The 26,956-nt window shown below is 38.8% G+C and overlaps 2 protein-coding genes across 2 annotated transcripts; one reads left to right on the top strand and one right to left on the bottom strand.

The window, feature by feature from the left end:
• The first annotated feature begins 334 nt into the window (after positions 1 to 334).
• Positions 335 to 4,141, top strand: LOC139114178 (MORN repeat-containing protein 5-like). The gene is made up of 5 exons (XM_070675759.1): positions 335 to 466; positions 1,098 to 1,245; positions 1,753 to 1,864; positions 2,157 to 2,288; positions 3,183 to 4,141. The coding sequence occupies exons 1-5, from the start codon at positions 420 to 422 to the stop codon at positions 3,266 to 3,268; spliced, it is 525 nt and encodes a 174-aa protein (XP_070531860.1). The 5' UTR covers positions 335 to 419; the 3' UTR covers positions 3,269 to 4,141.
• A 3,765-nt stretch (positions 4,142 to 7,906) lies between these two features.
• Positions 7,907 to 25,605, bottom strand: LOC139114173 (geranylgeranyl transferase type-2 subunit beta-like). Its single transcript, XM_070675755.1, has 9 exons — positions 25,558 to 25,605; positions 17,947 to 18,057; positions 15,235 to 15,432; positions 14,196 to 14,301; positions 13,593 to 13,645; positions 12,680 to 12,790; positions 12,143 to 12,254; positions 9,733 to 9,896; positions 7,907 to 8,184 (listed from the first exon to the last, which is right to left on the bottom strand). The coding sequence occupies exons 1-9, from the start codon at positions 25,558 to 25,560 to the stop codon at positions 8,038 to 8,040; spliced, it is 1,005 nt and encodes a 334-aa protein (XP_070531856.1). The 5' UTR covers positions 25,561 to 25,605; the 3' UTR covers positions 7,907 to 8,037.
• Between the last annotated feature and the right edge of the window lie 1,351 nt (positions 25,606 to 26,956).

Here is a 26,956-nt window from a genome sequence, read left to right as displayed (position 1 = left end):
AGATTTTCTCTTTCTATGGTAACTGTGGCAAAATTGGAACAGGTTACAGTATACTTTTAACTCTATTCCATTCCAACATTGAAACTTTGTTTAAAATTTGTTTTGTCATCTACACTCACTGTAAGCAGTCAAATGAAGGCGATAGCACCTATTACTAATTGTGTACAGTCAGCTGTACTTTTTAGGTTATCTCTCTGTATTATTACTAAACACTGATGTGATGTCTCTGCAATGTGGTTAGAGCATAGACAGTGGAGACCCCCTCCACTGTCTATGGTTAGAGAAACCACATCGAATTTTGAAGAGCGACACCACCGACAAAAGTGTGTTGTTACTTTGCTTTTTTATGTTGGGGGCGCTATTCAAGGAGAGCATTGTGGGAACTTTTGTCGCTTGACAACAAATATACAAAATCCAAAATGGAGTACACGGGAAGTAGTTACGATGGCGATTACAAGAACGGACGGTATGTATGGACGGTATCTGCGATATTTTCATCATAACTAAACACTAGGTGATGGCTGCAAAGGTGTGGGAAGCGGTAATTGACATGTCCGTTTGTGAAAATATAGTTTACGTGATATTTTTTCCAGATCCGTACACTCGTGAATCACACCACTAATCAAACCTATAGACTATAGATTCATTATAGTCATGGTTCTTCCACGAGGAGGGATGATCCATAGTTCATGTTTCATGATTTTGCAAATCACATAACAATCTGATGTTGAGATGGCACCCTCTCCTGCATTGCCTGCCTGCACCTTAAGTATCGCATAGGAAAGGGTGTAGTAAAAAAATCTCAGATCAACTTCCATCAAGGTTGAAATGTGGCCATGTCCACACTTGACTGAAACCAGATTGATACACATCGTTTAGGGTAAAGGCATGGTCCTTTCATTTGAAGTCCAGCGTTAAGGCACTGTCCATCCATGTGCTGGAGGGGCCACAGTAAAGGCAAGCAAAATATAGTCATCTTTGACCATTAATTTTCATCCCATCCCCCCCCTAAAAAAAAAATGATGCAAACATCCATTATTGAAGACCTGGGAAATCTCTGTATTTGCCAATTCATTATTGTACTTCTTGCATTTCAGGATGGAAGGAATGGGAAAGTACAACTTTCCAACCGGAACTCGTTATGAAGGTGCAATGAGAGACGGTATGTTCGATGGCGAGGGGACGATATTCTTTCCGAATGGCAGTAAATATGTGGCAAAATGGGAAAATGGAATCGCAGTTGATGTAAGTGTATTAGAGTACATCTAAATATTGGTACATGGAAGCTATATATGAAGGAATCAATACATGTACATGTGTAATTTGAGTACCGGTAAACTTCACACTACAAAGAGATAGGTTTAATATAGCATTTTCTCAATGACAAAGCTCCTGTTTAATCATTATGTCATCATCTTTATGGTACATTTGCTCTGTTCCAGCCTAGCCTGTGTTGTTAATTCAGAGAAATTGAAATATTGTAGTACAATGATAGGTTTTTGACAGACTCTAAAGAATTTGTTCCCAGGAAAATTTTGAAAATGACACATCCCCGATTTGGTGATACATGCATGTACATGTAGTTATATACTTTACTCAAAACAGCCCTGCCATGTGTGTTGAAGTGGCTGTGTTCAAGCACTATTCCAGATTGTATGCAGGATCCATTGTAGTCTTGACTTTGACCTCATTGATGTAGTTCCACTAACATTGTCCTAGACGATCACTAATTGCCTTGTCAACATCTTGCAGGGGAAATACACATTTGCTGATGGCCTAGAATATGATGAACCAGAATGGCTGTATTGTGACGGTTACGACAGAAGATTCTACACAGAAATATGCTCAGGTCTACAACCAGCAGGTGAGTTTAACCTATTCACCCCTGATTTCCAGTAAACACGTCCACAGTCACCATTAATAACAATAGGTTTGGGGCCAAACTACAGTGACAGAGGGAACTTGGCCAATATATTGATCAGTATTGGTGGACAAGGTTATTGTATGATGCACATGACTGACATTGCTGCAGTGACTGTACTAAAGCATTACTCTAAACAATTCACAAACATCTTCGGTAAGCATTTTACATCCCCAAAGGCATGCTATTCATCGATAAATAATCAGTTTCTGTGTCTCGTCTAATTCGTTTTCAGGTCGTTCACAACTTACAAACAGAGTACCACCGAGGGAGGTTCCTGAAGGATGCTATGATTGTGGTGATGGTTTTTACAATCCAAAGACTAGAGTCGTCGTCGATTACAACCACAAATTCCTCAGAAATGCAGGTGTGTAAATTTTAAACCACTTTCCTTACGGCTGAGATATAATCAGTATACACACGTTTGAAAGTCGAATTAATTCACTTGATCGTTGGGCTACATTTTTGTTAAGTCATCAGAGATATAGCAAGAGATTTGCCATGGGGTGGGGGGGGGGGGGGGGCAATCCTGGACCGTGCTGTGTGTACTCATAGTACAAATAGAGTGCACAAAATATCAGTGACTTTATTCTGTCATGATTCTATTAGAAACCCTTCACAGACCAGTAGCTGTGAATTAAGATGATTTTCTCACTATTGCTTTTTCAGCATTAACCAGTTTCTTGTTCTACTCCCTAAAGCATGTTTAGATACACAGTATTTAACTTATCAACTCAGCCTGTACATGTGTAAACTGCATTGTTATTGTTGACAAGTGAATTCTGCTCCAAACTGGAACTCAAACGTAAACAAGAACACTGCATTTTACACATACAGGAGCGGTGTTGGCAAGTTAAATACAGTAGTAGGTGATTGAACAAGCTTTAGAAAATGGTGCATTAAAATTTTGGCTGGAGAAAATTACAGCACTCAAAGGGTTAACCCCTTCACCTTTAATTCCACTGTGTGGAGGTCCTACTCAGCTACAGAAAACAGTAAAATTTATCAAAACCTTAGAGGTGAAAGAAGTAGCCCATATTAAATATAGAGTTCTGTACCATTTTACAGTTGGATGTGTACATATAATATATTTGGCTTCAGGAAAATGGCCTTCGCACAGAGAGACCTGTTCATCCCCCACATTGCCTGTAAACAGGTCCAGAATCACGATTGATAACAATGGGTTTGGGCAAAACCATGATGAAAGGGTAGAACAGTACTGTACATTGCTCAGAACTTCCACTTTTTGATTTGTCAACAGACGATGATGAACACGACTGGATAGTGAAGACTTGTCGCAAAGGATGGGATGAAATCGTTGGATACAAACCGCAGATTGAGGCGTAGAGAAAGAGAAAAAAAATATTAAAGGACTGCCACCGAAGAGATTAATTACAAACCAGTGTATAAAAAACTTGTTATTGGGACACAGTTACCATGAAAACACGACAGTTGAAATGAATGGTTTTGGCTGTAAACTGCAATTGTAAAGAACCACATTGACAAAAATATTGTTGTCATGAAATTTAGACGAACACCAGTTTTAGACTTGTGTTTTGCTCTGAAAATATTTCACAGGAACAGAAAATTATGGTTTTGACACTGTGTATATTGCCACAGTACATAGCACTTGTAGCCATGGTGATCGCAAAATGTTTTAATTGTACAGAATATTGCTACCATGTGACATTGTGGACTCTACTTGTGCAGAACAAATTATTTTTCTAGTGGGAGCTGATCACTTTCAAGGGATTTAGCAAACATGTATATATTAATTTGGTTTGTGATATCATTTGATGAAGTCCTTGTATATATGCCAGTAAGCTAGGCACATAAAATGTGGAACAAAATGGCCGTCCATCAACCTTATTGGAACTTGTCACAAAATAAATCATCCACTTGCATAATCTGTGTTAGTGTAATGTTCTCGTAGAGTGGACTTCACCTAAATGTCTTCCTTTGCAAGAATTGGGAGAAAATCTTGACAAAGGGAAAGTCAAAATAAGGAAGATATTGAAGTGAATTATAAATTGAGGAAAACACAACAGAGCTTAGATGAGCAGGCAGATTGTCAGCTGCAACCCATACTACAAGACTATGGTTCAAGATGTCTGGTTTTGAACAAAAAAATCCCCTCTCCTGTTTTAAAGTTGGTTTTATTACATTGTATCGTGTAAATACAACACTTTGTAACAATAAATATTATGACAAAAGACAACATATTTTGTGTTTGTGTGAATTGTAATAACGTTCTCATTTGAGAAGTTAATATCATCTCTGTACATACAGCAAAAAACAGGATGGTTGGACAGGGTCTCATATACATTACGTTTACTTTTTTGTATGTCCCACACAAGTTCTGTAGATGATAACATTCAGTGTTCTCCACAAATGAAAATTAAAGGCGGGCGGCTAATTAGCATATTTATTTGCATAATATTTGCGTAAATTTACATATCACCAGGGCTATTCACAAGGCATTCCAGTGATGATATACTTCTGACATTCTCAATATTTTTCTCCATTCAGCAGTGATTAATGGCAAGCTATACAATTTATTTTTACATTTAAATCCTGTTTATTTTTCTTTAAATAAATAATAAAACATCAAAAGTGAAAAAAAAACACATTGAACTAATACAAACAATACACAATTTAGTAAATATATTGCACAATACCAACATGAAAATTCAAAAGTAGGCCTACATGAGAAGTAATCAGTGTTCGAAATAATCGGTGGCAAATGGTGGCACGTTTTCATGTGACCCTCTGTTACTATATGTTTATCTGTAGCCGGATTGGTAAAGCCATGAACGTCTTTTTTACGTCCATGACAAGTTGATACCGGACTGAATAATGCACTAAAGTTACAAATGCGGAGTCAGCGGAGCATGCCTGCCACAGGCGCTCCTTACCTGGGTCGTCTCCTAAGTATATCGATTTTCGGATCGATCTATTGATCCCGTAGTCGATATGCCCGCCACTGCAACCTAAATACTCACAAGGTGTGCAACACAGTCGCTCAAAAACCACACCACCCGATTGTAAACTGGCCGTGCGCTCGCACAAAACATTCAGAACTACACTCCCATATACCTTGTTGGATCACAAATTTAACCATCTCGTCGTAAATCACGCCAATGAATGTGTTGCTCGCATCATCTTGAAGAAATCAGCCGTGTTTGAGACCAAGCGCAGTGAAATGTGGCCTGCAGAATGATTCTACCATATGATGTAATTTTTTCCACTACTGATTGGCTAATCAACGGCCAAAACAAAGGTCATGGCAAAACGTCACTGGTGTAGTATAGTTGAACCAATCAGCAGTGGAAAAAATGACGTCATATGGTAGAATCGTTCTGCAGGCCGCATTTCACTGCGCTTGGTCACAAAACACGGCCGATTTCTTCAAGATGACGCGAGTAACACATTCATCGGCGTGATTTTTGAGGAGATGGTTAAATTTGTGATCCAACTAGGTATATGGGAGTGTAGTTCTGAATGTTTTGTGCGAGCGCACGGCCAGTTTACAAATCGGGTGGTGTGTTTTTTGAGTGATTCTGTTCAGGTTGCAGTGGCGGGCATATCGACCACGGGATCAATAGATCGATCCGAAAATTGATCTCCTTAGCAGACTACCCAGCTAAGGATCGCCTGTGATGCCTGCAGAGAAACATACGTTGACTTTTAAAACTCAATTCATAATAAAGAGAGGCCCGAAAAAAATGATACCAAGTATTTCCAAGAGAAAGATTTGAAATTTCATCGACTCTTAGTTCGGCAAACGTACAAAACTTCGACAACTGCGCGGCGTAGGCTGCCATGCATGTTTGTGTGGAGCACGCTGGCGCTCTTGATCTCGATCACACGCGACCTTTGAACTATACAGTACAGAACCGTATGTACATAGCTGCTGTATTCGAATGATCACACGAATGATGATTTTAGCTCGTGCAGTTTCTTTTTACTTCATTTCATTGTGCCTTTGATATTTTAAAACGGTCACGGATTTTGAAACTTGATCAAACGCAACTGCTTCTCAAAGTCAATCGAATGAATCCATGCAAGTTACGAATGCGTGACAGGAAGTGACACACATGGCTTCAATGTCATGTGGACGTACACGGATCTCAAAATGGCTAACTTGGCTCGGATACGCAACGACCTGAACACGCGAAGTACCATACTTTTTTGCATCTGATTTTAGCCAGATCTGATCGAAATCACTTTTCCTGACCTTCGGATCCTTACAAGTACGAGACATTGGCGGCAATGGCAGTTGACTATAGCATAGATGCTTTGACAGAGTGTTCGCTGGCAAAAATGCAACACCGGGCCTTTGAGTGTACCGTGTCCGTTGTATGAAATGGACGGTGTCTGTACGGTACGGTCGGCAGCTTAACACATTTCAAGCTTTTTGAATTGAAGTCTTAGCCAGTGTTCATCGGCACTACGGCCGTTTCACACTTGAAAAGCTCGCTGAAATAAAAGCGTGACAAAATCGCCGCTGAGAAACAATAGGTCTTCAACTACATTTACTAAAGAGTATCGACGGATATGAAACAGGATCGGGCGAAAAAAATAAAGGATCGGGGCGATCCTCTTAAACGGCCCGGGAGAACATTGAGGATTGCATGCAGTCGCAAAACAAACCGACAGATGTGTGAACGGCCCCTCTTTATTACACGACGTTGTCAGTTGCTGTCATTTTTATTCAATAGGCTTTCAGATATTGTTCGGACAACTGACTGTGAAAACAGTTTAGGCGACAGAAAACAAAGGTGGGCGGGCGAGATTAAAGGTGGGCGGGCGAGATAAAAGGTGGGCGGCGACAAAAAGAAGCCGGGCGCACTGCCCGTCAAAACCCCTTGTGGAGAACACTGAACATTGTAGATAAAAGAGCCGACTCATTTGAGTGAAATACTAACCATGTAACACTCCACTCCACTGTTTATCCTTGTGTCTATAAAAACAGATTGGCTTCAGTAGGTATACATTGTTTTATGGTTTGTTTAGCCAGAGTGCTGTCCTAATTAACTTCCGTCTCTACAATCAATTCGATAACTAATTTAGCAATTCCCTTGTGTGTTCTATCCAGACACTCAAATGAGTCGGTTCTTTTTATTGACAATGTTATGTACAAAACTGGTGTGCCACGTACAAAAACGTAAACATAATGTATATGAGACTGTCCAACCATCCTGTTTTTTGCTGTATTTGACATTACACAATCAATGTGTACTTCACAGCAATATCAGTCTTTACAACTATTCTGGGAAATTTGAGTCCTACATGTTCACATACTTTTTGCTAATGCTTTGTTGGCCGATGTATGCATCTGCCATGCAGTACCATCCGTCATCCACCTCATACCCCTGTGACCAAAGCCTTGTGACATACATGGCATTCACTGCTGTTTTCACATACATGTACATTTTCTGTCTGCAATGGCCACACTGCTACAAAACTTGTTTCCTGGCAATGGACACATTCAACTTTCTGTACAGAAATCTTTGCATTATGGTAGCATAGGCCTTCCAACTGAAAGGCTTTTGCTCACACTTTCCTCAGGAAAACTTCAACAATGCCCTTTCCAAATCAAGAACAAAAATCAGGGATCACTGTGCAAAATTTGATACTAAAAAAATTATCCAATATTTTACTGACACTAGAAATAAACAAAGGCCTCCATCCCTGTGTTAACTCTATGGAGGGAAATTACATTTTCTATTTCCACAAAAGAAAGCTGGTGAAAGCTTTATTTATTGCATAAGCTTTAAAATGAGCCCCCACAATCAGTAGACCAAATCTGAAGTCTGAATATGTGTCTGCGAGTGTGTTCTACCTGAACAGAAATAGTTATCCTTATCACTACAGATCCCTACAACAACACAAAGTGCCATAGTTCAAAGTATCTCTTCTACTCAAGGCTTTGTACAATTCTGAACTTGACACTGTACCATATACATGTATCCAACCAGATGTATCATTCGTTGAAATGCAAATGACAGGAATCACATCACTTAGATCACATTCATTCTCTCTCTCTCTCTCTCTCTCTCTCTCTCTCTCTCTCTCTCTCTCACACTTGACTTTAACATTTCACAAGTTTGACACTATGATAAAAGTTCTGGTTGAAGCCGTATTCTCTGTAACGTTTCTTCTGGCATACAGAATATAGGATTGACAGCTTTGATCTTATCTGCATAACTTCCTAATAAGGACAGGCCAGCAATACCAAATAAGGTATGAAATGGATCCACCTAGAAAAACAAAGAAATCAGATGGGAAATATAATCTGTCATCAACTTAGCATAACTTTTTGACATAGGTTTAGTTAAGGTAGCGGTAAAGGCTATTTTTGCACCAATTCTTTTCTCAGAGTTAATGTCAAGTTTCAAGTGTTAGAATCAAGATATTTAGTTCAAATTTTCAGGATAACTCCCTTAGTTAATACTTTCTCCAAAGAATATAATAATTGTATATTTGTAGCCATGATTTTGAAATATGACACCAATCAATATTAAAATTTAATTTTTCATATTTTTTTACATCTTTGAATTTAATAATAAATTAATATTACCAAATTAGTTATAAATATGTTGACACTATTAATTGTAAGATTTGTACGGCAGGATTTGTAAATAAAATTTGTTTTTATGATTTTACATAGGTTTACATATCAAAAAATTATTAAAAATTCTTTCAAATTTCAAAATGTGATTTTTCAAAAAGTACTTCAAATACAGGAAAATTGTGCCGTACAAATCTTATCTGTAACCTTGTTAATAGGCTGTAAAAATTCCATGTCCATATCTCATTTCAAAGGTTGGATTAAATTGGTATAACATTATGTAGGAAAACTGTTATTCTCTCAAAAATGTTGAAAACAAGCCATATTTGCACCCCTCTTTTGAAGTCACAGAGCAGTCTTTTTGGTTAATCTCAGTTTTGACACCTCTTGACACTCAAAGAATCTAAAAATGCTTTTATAATAGCAGTCACGCATTCTGAATGCAAGCACTGCCTGTCAAACTTTCCTGAAAAACAGTAAAAAATGACTTTCCCTTTTCAAACATTTTTTAAAAGCTAGGGACCTCTACCATAGTTAATACACTAAGGACTCCCCAACTTCCTCTTGTTTGGTCAGTTTTTCAGAAGTTTCAACGGGCTATAACTCTGCAATGCCTTTGTGCCCAAATGTCTAGTTTTTTTATTCCACAGAGAATGTTGATTACTTTTATGTTTTAATAGTTTTATTGAAGTTTATAACTGATGCTCTAGCCTTTACCGCTACCTTAACACAGAAACATAACTGTGTTTCATCAACTCTCTCTCTCTCTCTTTTCAAAAATAAAAGACCGCATACAGGGAACAAATTGTTTTGCTGACGTTGCGATGGTAGATTAAAGATGGCTGTTTCAATTATAACAAATCTTTGCATAATAATTATTGTTATTTTTATGAAGAAACCTAGAAATGTTATACATCAACCCTTTTGGCTTATCACTGCACTGCAACTACAATTTTTTTCATTTCATACAGAAACAGTATTATGCACGTGTTATTTCTATATGTTACTAAAATCGATAATTTTTGGGTGAATAACATGTTAGGAACCATATCACCTGACCTATCTTGGATTAATGACCAATAGTGGAGCACAGTATCTTATTTGCCTGTCCTATCAGCAATATTGACATGTAGCAGGTCTATAATATCTTACACACCTAACACTCACCATTTTACCTTGCTTATCAAAAATATTGACCTCTTTCAGATCAATAATATCTTATCCCCCAACCACTCACCATATCGCCTGGCCTATCGGCGAATCCCCCAGTTTCCTCATCTTGACATGCCAGTATAAAAGTCTCCAATTTCTTTTTATCTATCCAGTGTAATCTCCCGATGATTTTCAATGATGCAAGCACCCACCATGAGTAGCACACATCTGGAAGCTTTTCAGGCCGACCTGACGGTGAAATGTTTGACATGACATTCACAGTGACAAAGATAGTGATGGAGCAATGCTTCACCTTGAACACTTCAAATCAACAGATGCAATCCAAATGACACCAACCATTTTCTCTACTACTTTCTACGTTTCACACCAGACATTGTGCCACATCTATCCCTCCCTTCCTCTGTGTCTCCTTTATAAAATTTCCTCATGCAATGCCAACAGTGGCCAACAAAATTTGTCAGGGCTGATGCAAAACATTCATGTAGTAACAGGTTCATTGGCATGTCATTATGCAAACATTTCAAACCTATCAACACTTTGATTAGAGTCTCCTCAAAGCTGTATTGCCCCCTGAGATAATTCAAATACAACAAATACCAGAAACACAAGTATTGCTTCTACTGTCTGTGCAAATGCCTGCCATTTTGACGTTAATTTCTTCTACATCTAGCATAGACTGAAAGATCCAGTCGAGTATATGGGTCTCCGCTAACTCCAACCAAAAATATGACTAAAGGCACAGTGTTCAAAATCTGTTTTCTGACACAATCTTGTTTGAACCATAGACTACTGTCTATGTTTGGACCAATCATATTGTACGGTTCAGTTCATTGACAGCATATTAGGGTAAGAAGACCACCCACATGGCTGCCAGAGGGGGGACGATAGCACCCTTTGTTATTATGTACCCTGGCTTGATAACCATTTAAACTAGGCTTAAATTTCATTTTACCTGTTTGAGAAGCCTGGTCTGTCAGTTTGGGGTGAAACTTCATTTCTTTGGAGTTCACCGCGGTAACCCACACTGCATCATAATTCTTTGTTTGAGTTTGGAGTTTGCAGCGACCCATCACAACACAACACAACAGAACATATCTTTCAGTCTGCCTCCAGCATAGACTGATAAAATTCTACCAACAGTGTTTCTCCAGGTCGGTACTTATGTTCCAATTAGACAGAGATATGATCAGATACGGTTTACGTAAAGCAAAAACCTCCCAAAGTGACCAGTATGAGGTACAAATGTACTGGTGTTTTCTGTGTGTACCCACAGTCCCTCTATCCAACGGTCTGGAAACGCCTATTGTAAAAGGTGTCAATCACCTAGACCGCACAGCCCAACCGCGATACGAGAGCCAGTCACGTGATAATGCGTAGCTTCGGTTTGTCCTGCATGCCACAGTCCCCGATTGTGTGTACGCTTTTCTCGAATTTTCGCTGTTTTTGGCTCTATTAAGTGTTCTCTTCGTCTATCTACGACACGAAGACAGAAATTATCATATCCTGAAACCGGTGTGTGTTTTTCGTGATCCTTATCCCATCGTAAATGATGATAGTGTGCGATAATTTCTGGGGTTGACCGCTGCGAGTGTGTTGACGTACGTAGCACAAGCAACGGCTGGAATCACACCGGAAAATTTGTGGTCCCTTTCTCTTGCAATGCTAGTAGTCAGTGTCTCCAAATATGATCTAAATATGTTTTCTGTGTAATATTCTGTGAAATCATGTCTGTTAACTGAGCAGAATAGGAACGACAACTGCAGAAATGCACGTAGATTTTATTCGCATATTTTCCCATGTAGCGTCAATATGGCGAACTCTCGATACGTACGCTCGCGCTCAGGCACAGTAAATACCTTTTACAAAATGCTATATGTCAACACAATAACAAGTTTGGTAATGAACTACTCAGCTGTCGATGTTAATATTCAGCTGATTTTGCCTGTCTTCTTGATTTCGGGCAATAGTCCATGACACTTGCGAACAGTGCGTGGCCATTTTGTCTTTCGATTGTGATCGTAATGCAACCATAATGTGTCGTCCCTTTCAAGCTTTATCTAGAGGGGCAACGTTATCAATTTAATGAAAAAATAAATTGCTTAGTGTTTTTAAAGGGAACAAGTTGTAATGTTTTGTGATATTCTGAAAATAACAACCCACAAACGTCATGTTTTTGAACGATCACATTGCGGCTGTCATAGGATCCTGGGGTAGCGACATTGATATAACGGCCAGTTGAACATTGTCAGTGTCCTTTGTTTAAGGTGTGAATCGTGTGTTTGTTCATATCACGGAGTGTCACAAAGAAACCAGCCACGTTTCCAGACCGGTGGATAGAGGGACTGTGGTGTACCATTAGATCAGCAAACCCCTCTTGACTGCAAAGCTAATAGGTATAGCCTACTGGTTTCCTTTGTCTGTGAGACAGAACCACTAGGACACACGGGGAGGGGCAGCATTAAGAATGTGCTCACCATTGAGTCCACCAGATGGGAGTTGTCTCTCACACAGCCACCATCCTAGGAGATCAGCATTGACGTGATGTAACCTTCCAGTAACCGCCAGCATGCCAACACAGCAATAGATCTGAAATGTAAGATATTGGTGAGACAGGCATGATGTGAAAAATAACATAAGAATATTGTATTAAATAAAAATATGATAAATAATACAAAGATATTCTATGAAATGAAAATGTAAAAAGTGATACAAGAGTATTGTATTGTATGAATGTATCAAACAACATGTTTTATGTTTTCAATCAACAGATGCGACTCTTTCTGAAAAAACAAATTTTTTTTCATGCTATAATGACCAGATAAACACACTATTTTTGAAATGTTTTCATAACTGCTCAAATTTTTGTTGCTGTTGAACTTCAGTAGTATTTATGTCATGTCTCATGCAAATGACTGAAACAGTGTCTCCACTCTGATTTGTTAATAATCTGTCAGCCGATACACACACTACTCCGTGTACTCTCAAAGCCATATCACAGAGTGTCACAGCACCTGGCCTGAATGTGATTCTGAGCCTGGTCGACAGCCAAAGCCTCCGTCATAATTCATGCACTTCAAGACGAAATCAACGGCCTTGTCAATGTTGATGGCATCAAGGCGACCCTGAAATAAACAGTGACCATGATTCAATGAGTCCGAAATGTCCTGGCGATGTAAGACTATAGCTGTATTTTGTAAAAAAACTGGTGTTTGTTTTTAAAACAAACATAATTTAAACAATAGTTTAAAGAGAAAACAAATCGCCTTCTTAGAAACTTCATTGTTCTATAGGAACACATGAAACAATGCCACATTGTAAACTACATACAGAGGTCTACAAATTGTAGGAGCAATGATACCCTTGTATTTCTGGTAGTTTTTGCAGAAATTATGACATCATTTCAAAACATTTTTGCTGTTTTGTCTGTCACCAATGTTTGAGTGTACTATTTGTTGGCCACACATAATTTTTAAATTTTCAAGACAAACAAGTGAATTCTGAAAAAATAATGCAAACTTAATAACAATAACTTACATGGAATTGCCAAAGTTAAGGTAGAATGCACCCCAGGGACAGATATTTGGATTCTCAAACTTTCATGGTACATTTTTGGTCAACCACCATGGTTGGGGTTTATTTTGAAGGTAACGAGGTAAATAAACGTTTCACCAACTTGTTTTTGTGATGATCAAAGAATTTGATTTTTCCCACAGTGTTAACATAGTGACGCCGGCCATTATGATTGAATTTCAAGTGTCGGGTAAATTTTGGGTGATTTGTTTCTAAAGTATCAAAATTTGCACAGTGGTAACGGTACCCCTGATTTTTATTCTTCAATATGGGTTAAAGTTTCTGTACTGAAAATTGGAGCAAAAGTTAGGGTCTTTCAGTGTCAAGGTTGGAACTATCTTCAGCAACATTTACCAGTAAAGCCAGGCAAGCTACAGCACAGAAGGAAAATCTTGTATCCACTTCCCCTGTATGGAAAAGTACAGAAATGAAGACAAACATCACGAAATCAAAATCATTCTTTTTTGGTAAATTTTCAATGATCAGCATATTTTGTATCAAGTATTTAGAACAACGTATTTGTTTATTTTACTTTCTTTCCTTCATGAGAATTAAGTAATCTATTCTGAGTTTTTTAATTTTGTAATTCACACATTTTCATCTTCAGTTTATGAGCCTGTTGCAAAAAATGGTATAAACAGGAAAACCAAATGGAAATAGCATTTGCATATCTATGATAAGATTCCCAAGGCTCTATTAATAGACAATGAGACAGTAGCAGATCGTCTATCGGCTTGGAAAATAAAAAGCCGGACAATGCTATACACATATTGGTATGTGTCACATGATTGCCTATTGGTTACAGTAAATCTCACAAATAAAACATCACTGCTTATTAGTCAAAATCAAGTGCATATAAATAATGCCTACTCTGGCACAATAGCTGACTGAAACTTGACCATGTTCTGGTCAAAGCATCATCAATGATTGACACCATCGGTCGGATTCACTGCTTACCCCATTTGTCACCGATCACTGAGCCGTCTTCAAGCTGAAGGCTTTGAATGAATTCTACCACCTTGTCCACATTTATAGCATCTAACTGGTTATATAGGGTCAATATCTGACGAAAACAGAAATATCAAAAGACGACATTGAAAAACTCATAAAGATATGCTGCTTTTGCAGATGCTGGGGTTGACAATTTCTATAAAAATTTGACGATGTTCGAAGTGAAATTTGATTTCAAATTTGACGATGTTCGAAGTGAAGTTTGATTTCAGTGCAGCAACATGTTACATTGCTGTCACAAAATCTTTTTTTTTTTCTTTACTCTTTTCCTACTGGATTCATCTGTCACCACCAGGTCAAAGAGATTAAAACCAGTACAGTAAAACATAACATGTTTCAGCAGAGTTGACCATCTGAAGACACTAACCACATAAATCCACACAATTTTCACTGGCTTATTTTGCTAAGATATAAATGCAGAATAGAAAGTGAATGCATTTTGACAGCACAGCTGGAATAATCAGAAGAATCGGAATGTATGTTTGGAAATTGTTTACTCCACTGAAGAACCAGTAATCATGGAATAATCTTCTACCAAAGCTTTTTGCCGTAATGTGGGTCACTTTATGAAAGTCATATCCTTACATGTAGATGATCAGAGATGTCTGGTATGACAGTCCTGGTGAAGGAGTTTGAATGGGATATTGTGATCCCCTGCACTGAACACTGAACTGAAACAAATTGTTGAAAGTTTATATAGCCATAGATAATAGCTCCTGCTGTCCATGGTATTATGCAAAGAATATGACTGAGTTGGTTTTAAAAATAGTTCAATGCCTTGATTTTCATGATGACTTTTAATGACTGGACTGAAAGATCCATCACTCAAGGGCGCCCTCAACACTAAAGAGCGCCCTCAAGCTCAGATGTTTCAGTCTATTTAATGACCTGACCAGAAGATTATCGAATCAATGAAGTAGAAATCAATACACACACAGCAAATACATGTGATTGCAGCGGTAGTATTCTAACACCTCACACTCACCTGTACTGCACTGAGTGTGTAAAGGAGATGTGGATCGTGTCCGATACTGGCGCTAATGCCACCGCATTCATGTTGACAATCTTGGACAAACTTGATCACTTTGTCTCTGTCCATCTTGTCTAGATGACCGATCAGATCCATCGCCGTCAGTCCCCAGTAGATCCCGCTCATCCTGAGAAACTCAGTCATGGCATATTCCTGAACAGTTGAAAAAAATTGGAATACCTTATTTTGTTGCCTGGCTCAACTGATTGGGAGACGGTATCTTGTTACATGGACAAAAAAAAAAAAAGAGATTTGTTTCGTTCTTGCCATTTAACAAACGTTGCATAGTGATATGTTTTATTTTTTGTTTTTCTTTTTATATCTTCTGGTCACATTTGTATGAGATTACCACAAAAGACTTTTTCTGTTGTTTTGTTATTTTCTAGTTTATCTTTTGCAGAATTAATGAAAAACTTGCATAGCCATGAAATGCTACAAAAAGAAAGAGAATTAGAATTTTAGCATTTTCTGGGCATAAAAGTAGTTGATAAATTCTACTTAGACAATACAGTGAATCATAAAGTCTTACTACATGTATGTTAGCTGTTTGTTGGGGAAGGCAATGGTGATGATTCCATTGAACCATAGACAGTAGAGGGGTCCCCTCTCTACTGTCTATAGTTGAACACACCGAAGACGGGGAAAAAATAGATCAATATGCAGGATTTGTGGCCATGAGAGTCATCACCACAAAACATTTTTGACCTCTACAGTTGACAACTCTGTCAAATTGGCAGGGCAAACCAATTGTGAACAATATATAAAACACTGATGCCTATAGAATCTGCTTCAGGATGCAAAAGATCAATACACAAACTGAACAAGTCATCGTTGATGACCCAGTCCCCGCTTGCTAATGGGTACTTTGATTACAGGTTCTGTGATAAAAATACTTTGATACAGATGGCACTCAATGGCCAAGAATGAGTTCCATGGTGATGAAAAACATAAAACCAATGTAGGCCACTATCCTAAAGGTCATTAAATGAGTCAACTGGGAATTAGTTGACAGGGTGTTGCAAAACATTTTTTCATTCTATCCTAATACTAATAGATAACCGGTACCATATTTCATAAAGTTTAATGTAGTATTTACAACACTATGAGATCAACATCTGTATCAAGTTTCATCAAATTTGACGTTGTATTTGTGGATATATCACTCTAATTAGGAAAGTTCATTACATATGCAATTACAAATTAATTAAAATGACACTGATAAATGTCTTTTTCACTGTTAAAGCAATGTGAGCTTAACATCTGTACAAAGTTTCATGAAATTTGATGCAGTATTTCTGACATATCAACCTAATTATGAAACTTCAATAATTGACATGATACTGCTACATGACGTGAAACAACTGACGAGCATGTATGAAATAGGTCAATGTCCTTGTTTGAATGATACTGGTGGAAATACCAGTATGTCTGAGTTATGGCTCAGTACATGAGAAAATCGTAACAAATTTGCCGCCACGCAGCGATATTTGATCTTACTGTTTAAAAAATCAACACGTATATGTATTACATAAGTCAATGTCCAGGTACAAACTTTGAATAAAATCAGTTGAGACTTGCTAGAGTTATGGCTCTCGACACGAAAAAAACCATAACAAAATTGCTACCATGTGGCCATATCAGACCATATCGAGAAACAAATCAATGTACTTATGTATACTATAAGTCAATGTCCTTGTACCAACTTTGAATAAATTTGCTTGATACATGTCTGAGTTATTGTTCAGGACATGGAAAGTCGTAAAAAAAATGGCCACAAGGCAGCCATATTGGATCGTATCACAAAACAATTCAATGTGCATAAGTATAACATAGGTCAATGTCCTTGTACCAACTTTGAATAAAATCAGTTGAGATATGCCTGAATTATGGCTTTGTACATGAAAAAATCGTAATAAAATGGCCGCCTGGTGGCCATATTGGATCGTATCACAAAACAAATCGACATGCATATATATGACATAGGTCAATGTCCTTGTACCAAGTTTGAATAAAATCGGTTGAGATATGCCTGAGTTATGGCACTGTACATGAAAAAATCGAAACAAAATGGCCGCCTGGCGGCCATATTGGATCGTATCACAAAACAAATCAATGTGCATATGTATGACATTGGTCATTGTCCTTGTACCAACTTTGAATAAAATCGGTTGAAACATGCCTGAGTTATGGCTCTGTACATGAAAAAATCGTAATAAAATGGCCGCCTGGCGGCCATATTGGATCATATCACAAAACAAATCCACATGCATATATATGACATTGGTCAATGTCCTTGTACAACTTTGAATAAAATCGGTTGAAACATGTCTGAGTTATGGCTCCGTACATGAAAAAATTGTAATAAAATGGCCGCCTGGCGGCCATATTGAATCGTATCGCAAAATAAATCGATGTGCATCTGTAGGTCATAGTGCTATGCCTTTGTGCCAAGTTTGAACAAAATTGGTTTGGCAGTGTCTGAGAAACTGTTGATGACGGACGGACGAACGGACGGACGGACGGACGGACGCACGGACGGGACCCAATCTATAAGTCCCCGCCGGACTTCGTCCGCGGGGACTAATAAGCCTGTCATAAGGGCTGGATTATCACATAGTTGAAATATCAGAGTAGAAAGGCACGCTACAAAACTGACCGGTCACCTACATATTCGTAGTCCTTTTTGGATCCATAAGCTGTGATGAAGTCTGCATGTTTCTCTAACAGTAGTGTCTTCGGAGCGTCAGGTCCGATGGTGGCGTCCTTTACTGGAGTTCCCTGAGAAAGATACACTGTATGGTGACCATGATGAAAGGTGTAACCACAGTCCCTCTATCCACCGGTCTAGAAACGCCTATTGTAAAAGGTGTCAATCACCTAGACCGCACAGCCGAACCGCGATACGAGGGCCAGTCACGTGATAATGCGTAGCTTGGGTTTGTCCTGCATGCCACAGTCCCCGATTGTGTGTACGCTTTTCTCGAATTTTCGCTGTTTTTGGCTCTATTAAGTGTTCTCTGCATCTATCTACGACACGAAGACAGAAATTATCATATCCTGAAACCGGTGTGTGTTTTTCGTGATCCTTATCCCATCGTAAATGATGATAGTGTGCGATAATTTCTGGGGTTGACCGCTGCGAGTGTGTTGACGTACGTAGCACAAGCAACGGCTGGAATCACACCGGAAAATTTGTGGTCCCTTTCTCTTGCAATGCTAGTAGTCAGTGTCTCCAAATATGATCTAAATATGTTTTCTGTGTAATATTCTGTGAAATCATGTCTGTTAACTGAGCAGAATAGGAAAGACAACTGCAGAAATGCATGTAGATTTTAGTTGTGTGGTCGCACATTTTCCCATGCAGCGTCAATATGGCGAACTCTCGATACCTACGCTCGCTCAGGCACGGCTGGAAATACACCGGAAAATTTGTCGTCCCTTTCTCTTGCAATGCTAGTAGTCAGTGTCTCCAAATATGATCTAAATATGTTTTCTGTGTAATATTCTGTGAAATTATGTCTGTTAACTGAGCAGAATAGGAACGACAACTGCAGAAATGCACGTAGATTTTATTCGCATATTTTCCCATGTAGCGTCAATATGGCGAACTCTCGATACGTACACTCGCGCTCAGGCACAGTAAATACCTTTTACAAAATGCTATCATGTCAACACAATAACAAGTTTGGTAATGAACTACTCAGCTGTCGATGTTAATATTCAGCTGATTTTGCCTGTCTTCTTGATTTCGGGCAATAGTCCATGACACTTGCGAACAGTGCGTGGCCATTTTGTTTTTCGATCGTGATCATAATGCAACCATAATGTGTGGTCCCTTTCAAGCTTTATCTAGAGGGGCAACGTTACCCATTTAATGAAAAAATAAATTGTTTAGTGTTTCTAAAGGGAACAAGTTGTAATGTTTTGTGATATTCTGAAAATAACAACCCACAAACGTCATGTTTTTGAACGATCACATTGCGGCTGTCATAGGATCGTGGGGTAGCGACATCGATATAACGGCCAGTTGAACATTGTCAGTGTCCTTTGTTTAAGGTGTGAATCGTGTGTTTGTTCATATCACGAAGTGTCACAAAGAAACCAGCCACGTTTCCAGACCGGTGGATAGAGGGACTGTGTAACTGAGTGATGGTGACATGTAGCACAGTTTTACTGAAATACCTTTAACCCTTGTAGTGAGGCCACAGTCAGTTAATGAGAAGGGCAAAGTACAAGAAAAAAGATGGAAATGTGACTCACGAGTTGTTATTGGCACATCTCTGGTTATTGCACTATAGGTGTTGCCACCCTTGGACGCTACAATGCTAAAAAGCATAGCAGACATAAAATAGTTGAAGCTTTCAGTAGGGGAATGACCGTCATGACCGCTGTCTGACTTCATCATAATTCCCTCCCTGCCCATCCTCCAGGGGATGGATGGCAAAAGCAAAAAAATCTATTGCCACCGAGGGTGTCAATAGCTTAGTAGTACCTATAATTGCCAAGCCAGGTGGCCCTACGTGTGATCTTCTTCACTACACCAAAGTCCCTCCACACACCGAGGGGGCAGCAAGAGCATTCATTTCCCAACTCAATGGGTGTACCCAAGGGAGGTTCAAGCGGGTCAACGGTCACAACACAGTTATTAAAGGAACACTCATAGTAGATCTCCAACCGTGTGACGCAAGACGCTCCGAAAAAAGAAGCCAGCTGCATTTGATGTGCTACAAACAGGACCATGGTACATTTTGGTGTATGACTCATACATATTTGTGACATACATGGTAAAGTAAAGCCTTTTGGGATCTTGATGTACAATTACTCTGAAAAAGGTTCAACAACTATAGCAGACTAAGACAAAAACAGCAAAACAATAAAAGAAAAGCGAGAGAGAGCTCAAGACACACAAATACACTCATATAATATATATGTGTGTGTGTGTGTGTGTGTGTGTGTGTGTGTGTGTGTATATATATATATATATATATATATATATATATATATATATATATATATATATATATATATATATATATATATATATATATATATATATATATATATATATATATATATATATACATGAATGAGAATTAAATAACTGTTTTGTTTTTTCACACTTTCTTGTTAATACAGCAAAAACGGAGTCAGCATGGACTCTCTGTTGTGCCGCGCGACAAAATAAACGCAGCCACTGACGTTTTTTTGCAGACAAAACACACAGACAATGTAGCAAATGTCATGAAACCTTTTCTATTGAAAAGGCGTGCTAGCGTTATCAGGTCTTACTTTTTTGAACGTATTGATTTCGTCATGGATGTGTAAGACAAATATATCCCTGTCTTGAACAAAATAATTGAAAAAAATTTAAATTTCAATACTATCGATGATTTTATCCACCTCACAAAAAAACCAAGGGTTTTCCGTCTTTAACTGACGCTAAAAGAGGATAGCGTCAATGGAAAAACACACTACGGACCCGACCCTAGTACAGATAGTCCCTGGGGGTAGAGGTGTCGATCAAACAGTCGGCGGTGCGCTAGTTGTCGTCGGAATTTCGTCTGGACGTTTGTAATAGACGTACGGTGATGAAGGTGGCATCGAATAATATAGATAAGGTGTATAATACTGGCATTTCGATGGCAGCAATCCATAATGAGCCACTTGATGCGCTGTTTGTTCGGTTGATGCTTTCCCTGTTTCGCTGAAGCTACCACCTCGATTGAAAGTTTGGGTAGATGCAGACGCAGGAAACGTGATACTGCGCCGTTCAAGCTCTTTCTGTACACAATTTACTGTATTTTTGGTTTTATTCTCAACTCGCCATGAAGAAGATTTTGTAACAATAAGAATACAAATTGAATCTTTTGTCTGTTTTGTGGGATTGATTGAATAGGCGGGATGCATTTGATGACATTTAGTTTGGGTGTTCTGTCTGAAAAAACGTCTGTGGCTGCGTTTATTTTGTTGCCCGGCACAACAGAGAGTCCACGCTGACTCCGTTTTCGCACTTTCTTGTTAATAAAACATGTGTATGAATTTTCCTAATTCAAATAATGTTAATTTGTCTGTGCTAGAACAGATGTTTACAAAGTCCTCTGTGTCCTTATCTTTACAAAGAAAATTATTCCTAATATCTGTGTACCCTTTGCAGTGGAGCAGGGAATGTATCTCATCTCCTACTTGATTGCCTTTATAACTTGGGCATTCTCTATCTATGACATAAATATTTCATATCTTTCTGTTTCTATGCGTAACATGTGCGTAGTAACACATAATGTACACAAGGCTGCTCTATAATCTTGGGTTTTTTTTATGACATAAAGATAGTTTTAAAAAGAGAAATTCGTTTTTAACTTTCTCTAGGTGAGTAGTTTACTTTTATGGTTCCCATCACTATCACTTTTTAATAATTCAATGTATGTTTTTCAAATATATATTTAATTTTCTCCATCAAAACTCCAATAGATTGATGTTTCTTTTCCCTTCCAGCATCATTGAAATCTTCAAGAAATAAAAGACAATGCTTGCTTAACCCCAGTGACCCAATTATTCATCTCGAAGTGATCTAACTGACAGCCTAGATCATATGCTTCATGGGTTTAGTGTAGTATTGGGTTTCTCATATATTTTATACAAGTATTTGAGCATCTGTGTAATATTTGATCCAATCAGAGAGTGTCTACCTAATGCTATTTATTTATTTATTTGCTGCATCCCTTTTAGATCAGGGGCTCACTAAATAAGACATTAGGAGCTGCAAAACACTGATGAAAAATAAATTTCAAGTACAGAGAGAAGAAAAACAAAAAAAAAAACAAAAAAAAAAACCAGCAACAATAATAATAAAAACAAGAATGCTAATAGAGGCCGTGGATAATTAAAACACACGCATGGCAAATGTAACATCCGCGTTCAGGGGGGGAGGGGGTTTGGCTATATTTCAATTACCGTGCGCAAAAATCGAACTACATGTTTTCATATCAACATCTCACTCCAAATTTTACCGTATCGCAAATATCACGCCATACTGTTTGGCATGTACAAGGCCAGTGCGGCACCTGCGCTACACCATTCTTTTGACATACATGTGGTTCAGTGCACTGTGTACAATGACGTAACAACCATTTTGGATACATTAAATTATTGTCAAGTTGGCGCTGAACAAAGATTGATTTCAGAGGGGGTATGCCAGTGGTGGTGGGAGCGTGTGCGTGATGCGTGATTTGGCCAACTATTATACACATATTGACTGGCCATGAGGGCAACAGCATACGTCTGTACCCCGAGGGACTGTGAGTCAGCCCTAAAAACGGACTGTTTCCCGAGGCCGTAGGCCGAGGGAAACAGTCTGTTTTTGGGGCTGACTCACAGGCCCGAGGGGTTAAAGACGTATGCTGTCGCCCGCATGGCTAGTCAATATGTGTTTTATAACACACCTCATCCGTAGCCATGCATAAGAACGTACTATACACAAAACTTGTCGCATGAATGATGTAATATGTTGAAGTGGCAAAAGTTTTTCCCGACAGGGTCACAATACTTCTGCAAAACGTTCAATGCACCTTTGATTATCGTTTTCTTTCGTTTTGAGTCCTTGTTGGAAACCAGAGCATTCAGTTCTTCTTCAGAAAGTAGGATAAACCGAGAAATTTCTCAACTATCGTTTCGCTCGGCCGCAGACAACATCTTTGTTTACATTCCAGTTCGCGCATGCGCCAATGTTTTTCTGACGTCAGCGGGCATCATTTTTCGGAACTGATGCCTGGCAGGCAACAGTTTCGACAAATGATGCCTGGTGACGTCGTTTAAGTGAATCAGCACAAAAAGAACACATCCCACGTGACTATCAATTGGCGAATTAGAACACAGACTGCGGATGAGATGTGTTATAATACTGTCTGTTGCATCTCCACTGGTTGACTGAATGCTGTATGTGGTGGGTTCGAACCTAATTGAAAACATGTTACATTCCCAGCCATGCAATTACTGATTGTAAGTATGATACAGAATGAGGCTGGGTTGGATTTTCACACTTCCAAACTTTCATTTAGGAGGGGGGGGGGGGGGGGGGTTGAGGCCAAGCGCACTTAGTTTCGTTTACCATGCGCATGCTTTAATTATCCATGGTCCCTTAGACATGATTTATTGGTAGCTTTGCCATTGACTTAAAGGGAGGCAGTAGTCGTCAGAACTCTGCTCAAAGGTTGCCAGGGACCCCTACGACCGTTGGTCGTACACACTGTATCTAGGGTTCATTGGTGAAAGATAAAACATGTTTGTTAACATTGAATATTGTAAATTTTAAATGTTGCAGCTATGTTGACGTGATGCATATCATTCATGAAACGCATTGTTTGTATACAAGAAAGTCACACACACACAGTTCTGACGACCCGTTCCCTTTACGAATTTGTTTACAGAATTTAATAAGCAGTCTTTCTATTGTCGCTGTTAAGTTCATGAAGATGGATTTCGTTTTTGTGCATACGTCTGCGATCCAAATTTCCGAGCATTATAAGATAGGCTTTATCATGGCATTAAACATCTGAATGTGGTCCTTAATTGGAATATTTGATTCTGCATACAGAGACTTTATCTATTTAAAACATGTTTTCATAGCTCTTATTTTAAGGTCAATTTGTACCCTGTTCAGTTTTTCTGTAACATTTCATTCCATTCAAAGGTATAAAGGGCAGCATATGTGGACACATTTTCCAACTTCCTGCCACGTAGAGTAAATTCAAATTTGTTGTAGATTTTTCCTAATTTGTTAAAAACCAATATTTTTTAATTTTGATTATTTCTGTTTAGATGCCATTTTTCACTATAAAGCCCTACTGGTTTAAACCTGCAGGCCTTTTTGCGTGTCTCAGATCATGGATGTCCTTGCTCATTAATAAAAGCAGATCATCTGCATCATACAACAAACATAATAAATTGTTCCTAAGTAAAAGTGGTGGATTATTATTACACGAGTTATTTAGTGCAATTTTTATATCATATATAGATGAAAAAGTACATGACTTCAACATGTTACAGTAAACTATTTCCTTGCCTTATACCCTTTCCATGGGGAAAGCGAATCCCTCTTTCGCCCTACAATGTTAGACACAGTCCTGCCATCCAATACAGCACCTACTAACTAGTACAGTAGGCCCTTCATAAAAATCTTTAACTAAAGTGCTTTCAGGTGCAGAGGAGCTACTCTCTGTAAGGTTCCCAGACACTTCGCACCAAAACCACTTCGCACCATACCATCTCGTCCCTTACCATTTCGCACCAAAACCACTTCGCACCAAAACAACCTCGTACCAAAACCACTTCGCCCCAAAAGTCACGTCGCCCCAAACCATTTCGCCCCCAAAACAATGCCACTTTGCCCCAAACTTATCGCCACCCGGTAAAGCTGAAATAACCAACAACTGCTATCGAAGTTTCCATCACCTTTCTATCATCCCAGGACACAGTTAAATTGTACACATTTCGAGAAATGACATCGTGCGATTCCGCGCACGGCACCCGAGTTGTAGCATTGAGTAGTTTGCGTGTTTCTTCTTTCTTAGTCTACTGTTTATGGTTTCATGCATCAATAAATGTTTCCGTGGTAGCCAAAATAAGTGGCATGTAAAATCAACGTTATGATACATCGTGGCATCGTTGTTTTAGGACGAGTTGATGGTATAATACTTTGGGCAAAGTGGTTTTAGTACGAGTGGTACTTGGGGCGAAGTGGCTTTGGACGAGGTAGTACTTGGGACGAGGTGGTTTTGGTGCGAAATGGTTTTGGGGCGCAGTTGTGTGGGGCGAACTGGTTTTGGTGCGAAGTGTCTGGACCCCCTCTGTAAGCTGTAACGAAGATCTCTTTCTTGCTGCGGTTCCGTAGCCCTGCCACTCCCTGGCTGGTTGTGTGGGAGAGTGGGGCCCCCACACACGCAGTCAGGGAGTGGCAGGGCTGCGGAACGGCAGCAAATCTCTTTCTTGCTCAAGCGTCAGAATATATCAGTCGAGTGTATAAATTCTCGCACACACACAGGAACCATGGACCCGGGCCATGGACGTACCATATCACAGACGTCCATGGCAGGAACTCAGGGGCCTTGAACAGAGCTTGGTACGTCTGTGTTCTACTGGTGATACAAACATATGGGCCGTAACGAAACATGGCAAACTATTCTATGGAATTTTGAAATACAGTTGAAGTGGTAAAATATTTGCTGGTGGTGTGTAGAAGACCTAAATCTTACGTTTATAGAACACTTCCGGTACGGTACTCACCATGTTTTCACGCCGTTCTTCTGCTACACAGGTCAGGTCAAGGAAGTGCGCCACCTAGTGATCAGAAGATAAAATACTGTCGTTGTTTTGTTGCTCTTTCAGAAAGGAAATTTAGGTATTTCGAATTGAAAGACTTAAATTTTATCCAAACTTTTTTCTTCGAAAACATTTTGAAACCATTCTTTATCGAAATCAAGAACAAAATTCAAGAGTCACGCTGCAAAATTTGGTACCAGCTGAGAAACAAATTGCCTAAAAATCAAAATGGTCACTGTCCCTATGTTCAGTATATGGGAAAAATAAATTTTCGGTTTTCAAGAAAGTAAGATTGAAAACTTTACTTACTCCATGCGCTTCAAAATGAACCACACAAGCGGTAGACCAAAAAGTTATTCTAAAAGTTAGAGAGTCAACACCTGTCCCCGGGGTACATTCTGCCTTGAGATAATGAGAGATGGAAAATTCCATCTCAAAAGAGGGTTAAAAAATCAGCAAAGCAGAAATTTGCTCCAAAAAAATTTGAACGAGCCATGCTGATTATTTGAAAAAAGATAATAACACAAAAGTTAGCGGAAAAGTGTATAAATTTGGAAAATAATGTTCATGCAAAACAAAATCCGAAAAAGGTAATTCGTTAAAATTTTGGAATGCGACAAAAATGTATGTGAGCATACTAACCAGCCCATGCAGGATCTAATCGTCCACCCCTATAATGTGCTCTTGTGATCGTGAGCTTCACCACCAATCGATGACAAACTCTTCTTATTTTCACTCCCGGAAAGTTTATCTCTTCTCGTCAACTGTATCAGCATTTTCAAAGATACAACCAAGGTTAACGTTACTGTTGTCGAAATTTTCCTGTAATTTCAAAACAGGATATCAATAACGGCTATAGGGGTCGATTGACGTGTGTTTGCATGTAATGTTTCACTCGGGAACGGGGTTTAAGGAAGACTGCGCCTTGGGGACAGATATTCAGACTCTCAAACTTTTTACAATTCTTTTCTGATATACCACTTGTGGAGGTTCATTTTAAAGCTCTTGTTGTAAAAAAAACTTTCTACCGTCTTACTTTTTCGAAAATCGAAAATTTATTTTCCTGCATATAGCTAACACAGAGGTGGTGGCCATTTTGAATTTCAACTGTCGGTAAATCTTGTACTATTATCTGCTATATTTATTCTTGATTTTGAAAGAGAGGGGTTGAAATATTCCCCGGGAAAAGTTTGGTCAAAGTTTAAGTCTCTCACTTTCGAGGTGCATACTACCTTATAAGTGAGCACTTGTCTAACCTATGCATTTTAATTGGAAATGAACGAAAATCAGGTGCAGAAGGTTAAATTTCCTTCAATTTCTTTATAAAGAATGCTTTACGGATATGAAACGTGTCGACAACTTT

This window comes from Ptychodera flava, chromosome 16, assembly GCF_041260155.1.
Source record: "Ptychodera flava strain L36383 chromosome 16, AS_Pfla_20210202, whole genome shotgun sequence".
Taxonomy (NCBI): Eukaryota; Metazoa; Hemichordata; class Enteropneusta; family Ptychoderidae; genus Ptychodera; species Ptychodera flava.
This window is presented reverse-complemented; position numbering and strand designations above follow the sequence as displayed.

Excerpts from the sequence above, each read along its gene's own strand:
- LOC139114173 (XM_070675755.1), bottom strand. Across the intron at positions 14,302-15,234 it reads ACACACTCAGTGCAGTACAG|ATATTGACCCTATATAACCA; the intron begins GTGAGTGTGAGG and ends TGTTTTCGTCAG. Across the intron at positions 12,255-12,679 it reads CAGAATCACATTCAGGCCAG|ATCTATTGCTGTGTTGGCAT; the intron begins GTGCTGTGACAC and ends CTTACATTTCAG.
- LOC139114178 (XM_070675759.1), top strand. The coding sequence starts at position 420 with ATGGAGTACACGGGAAGTAGTTACGATGGCGATTACAAGAACGGACG. Across the intron at positions 1,246-1,752 it reads AAAATGGAATCGCAGTTGAT|GGGAAATACACATTTGCTGA; the intron begins GTAAGTGTATTA and ends AACATCTTGCAG. Across the intron at positions 1,865-2,156 it reads CTCAGGTCTACAACCAGCAG|GTCGTTCACAACTTACAAAC; the intron begins GTGAGTTTAACC and ends ATTCGTTTTCAG.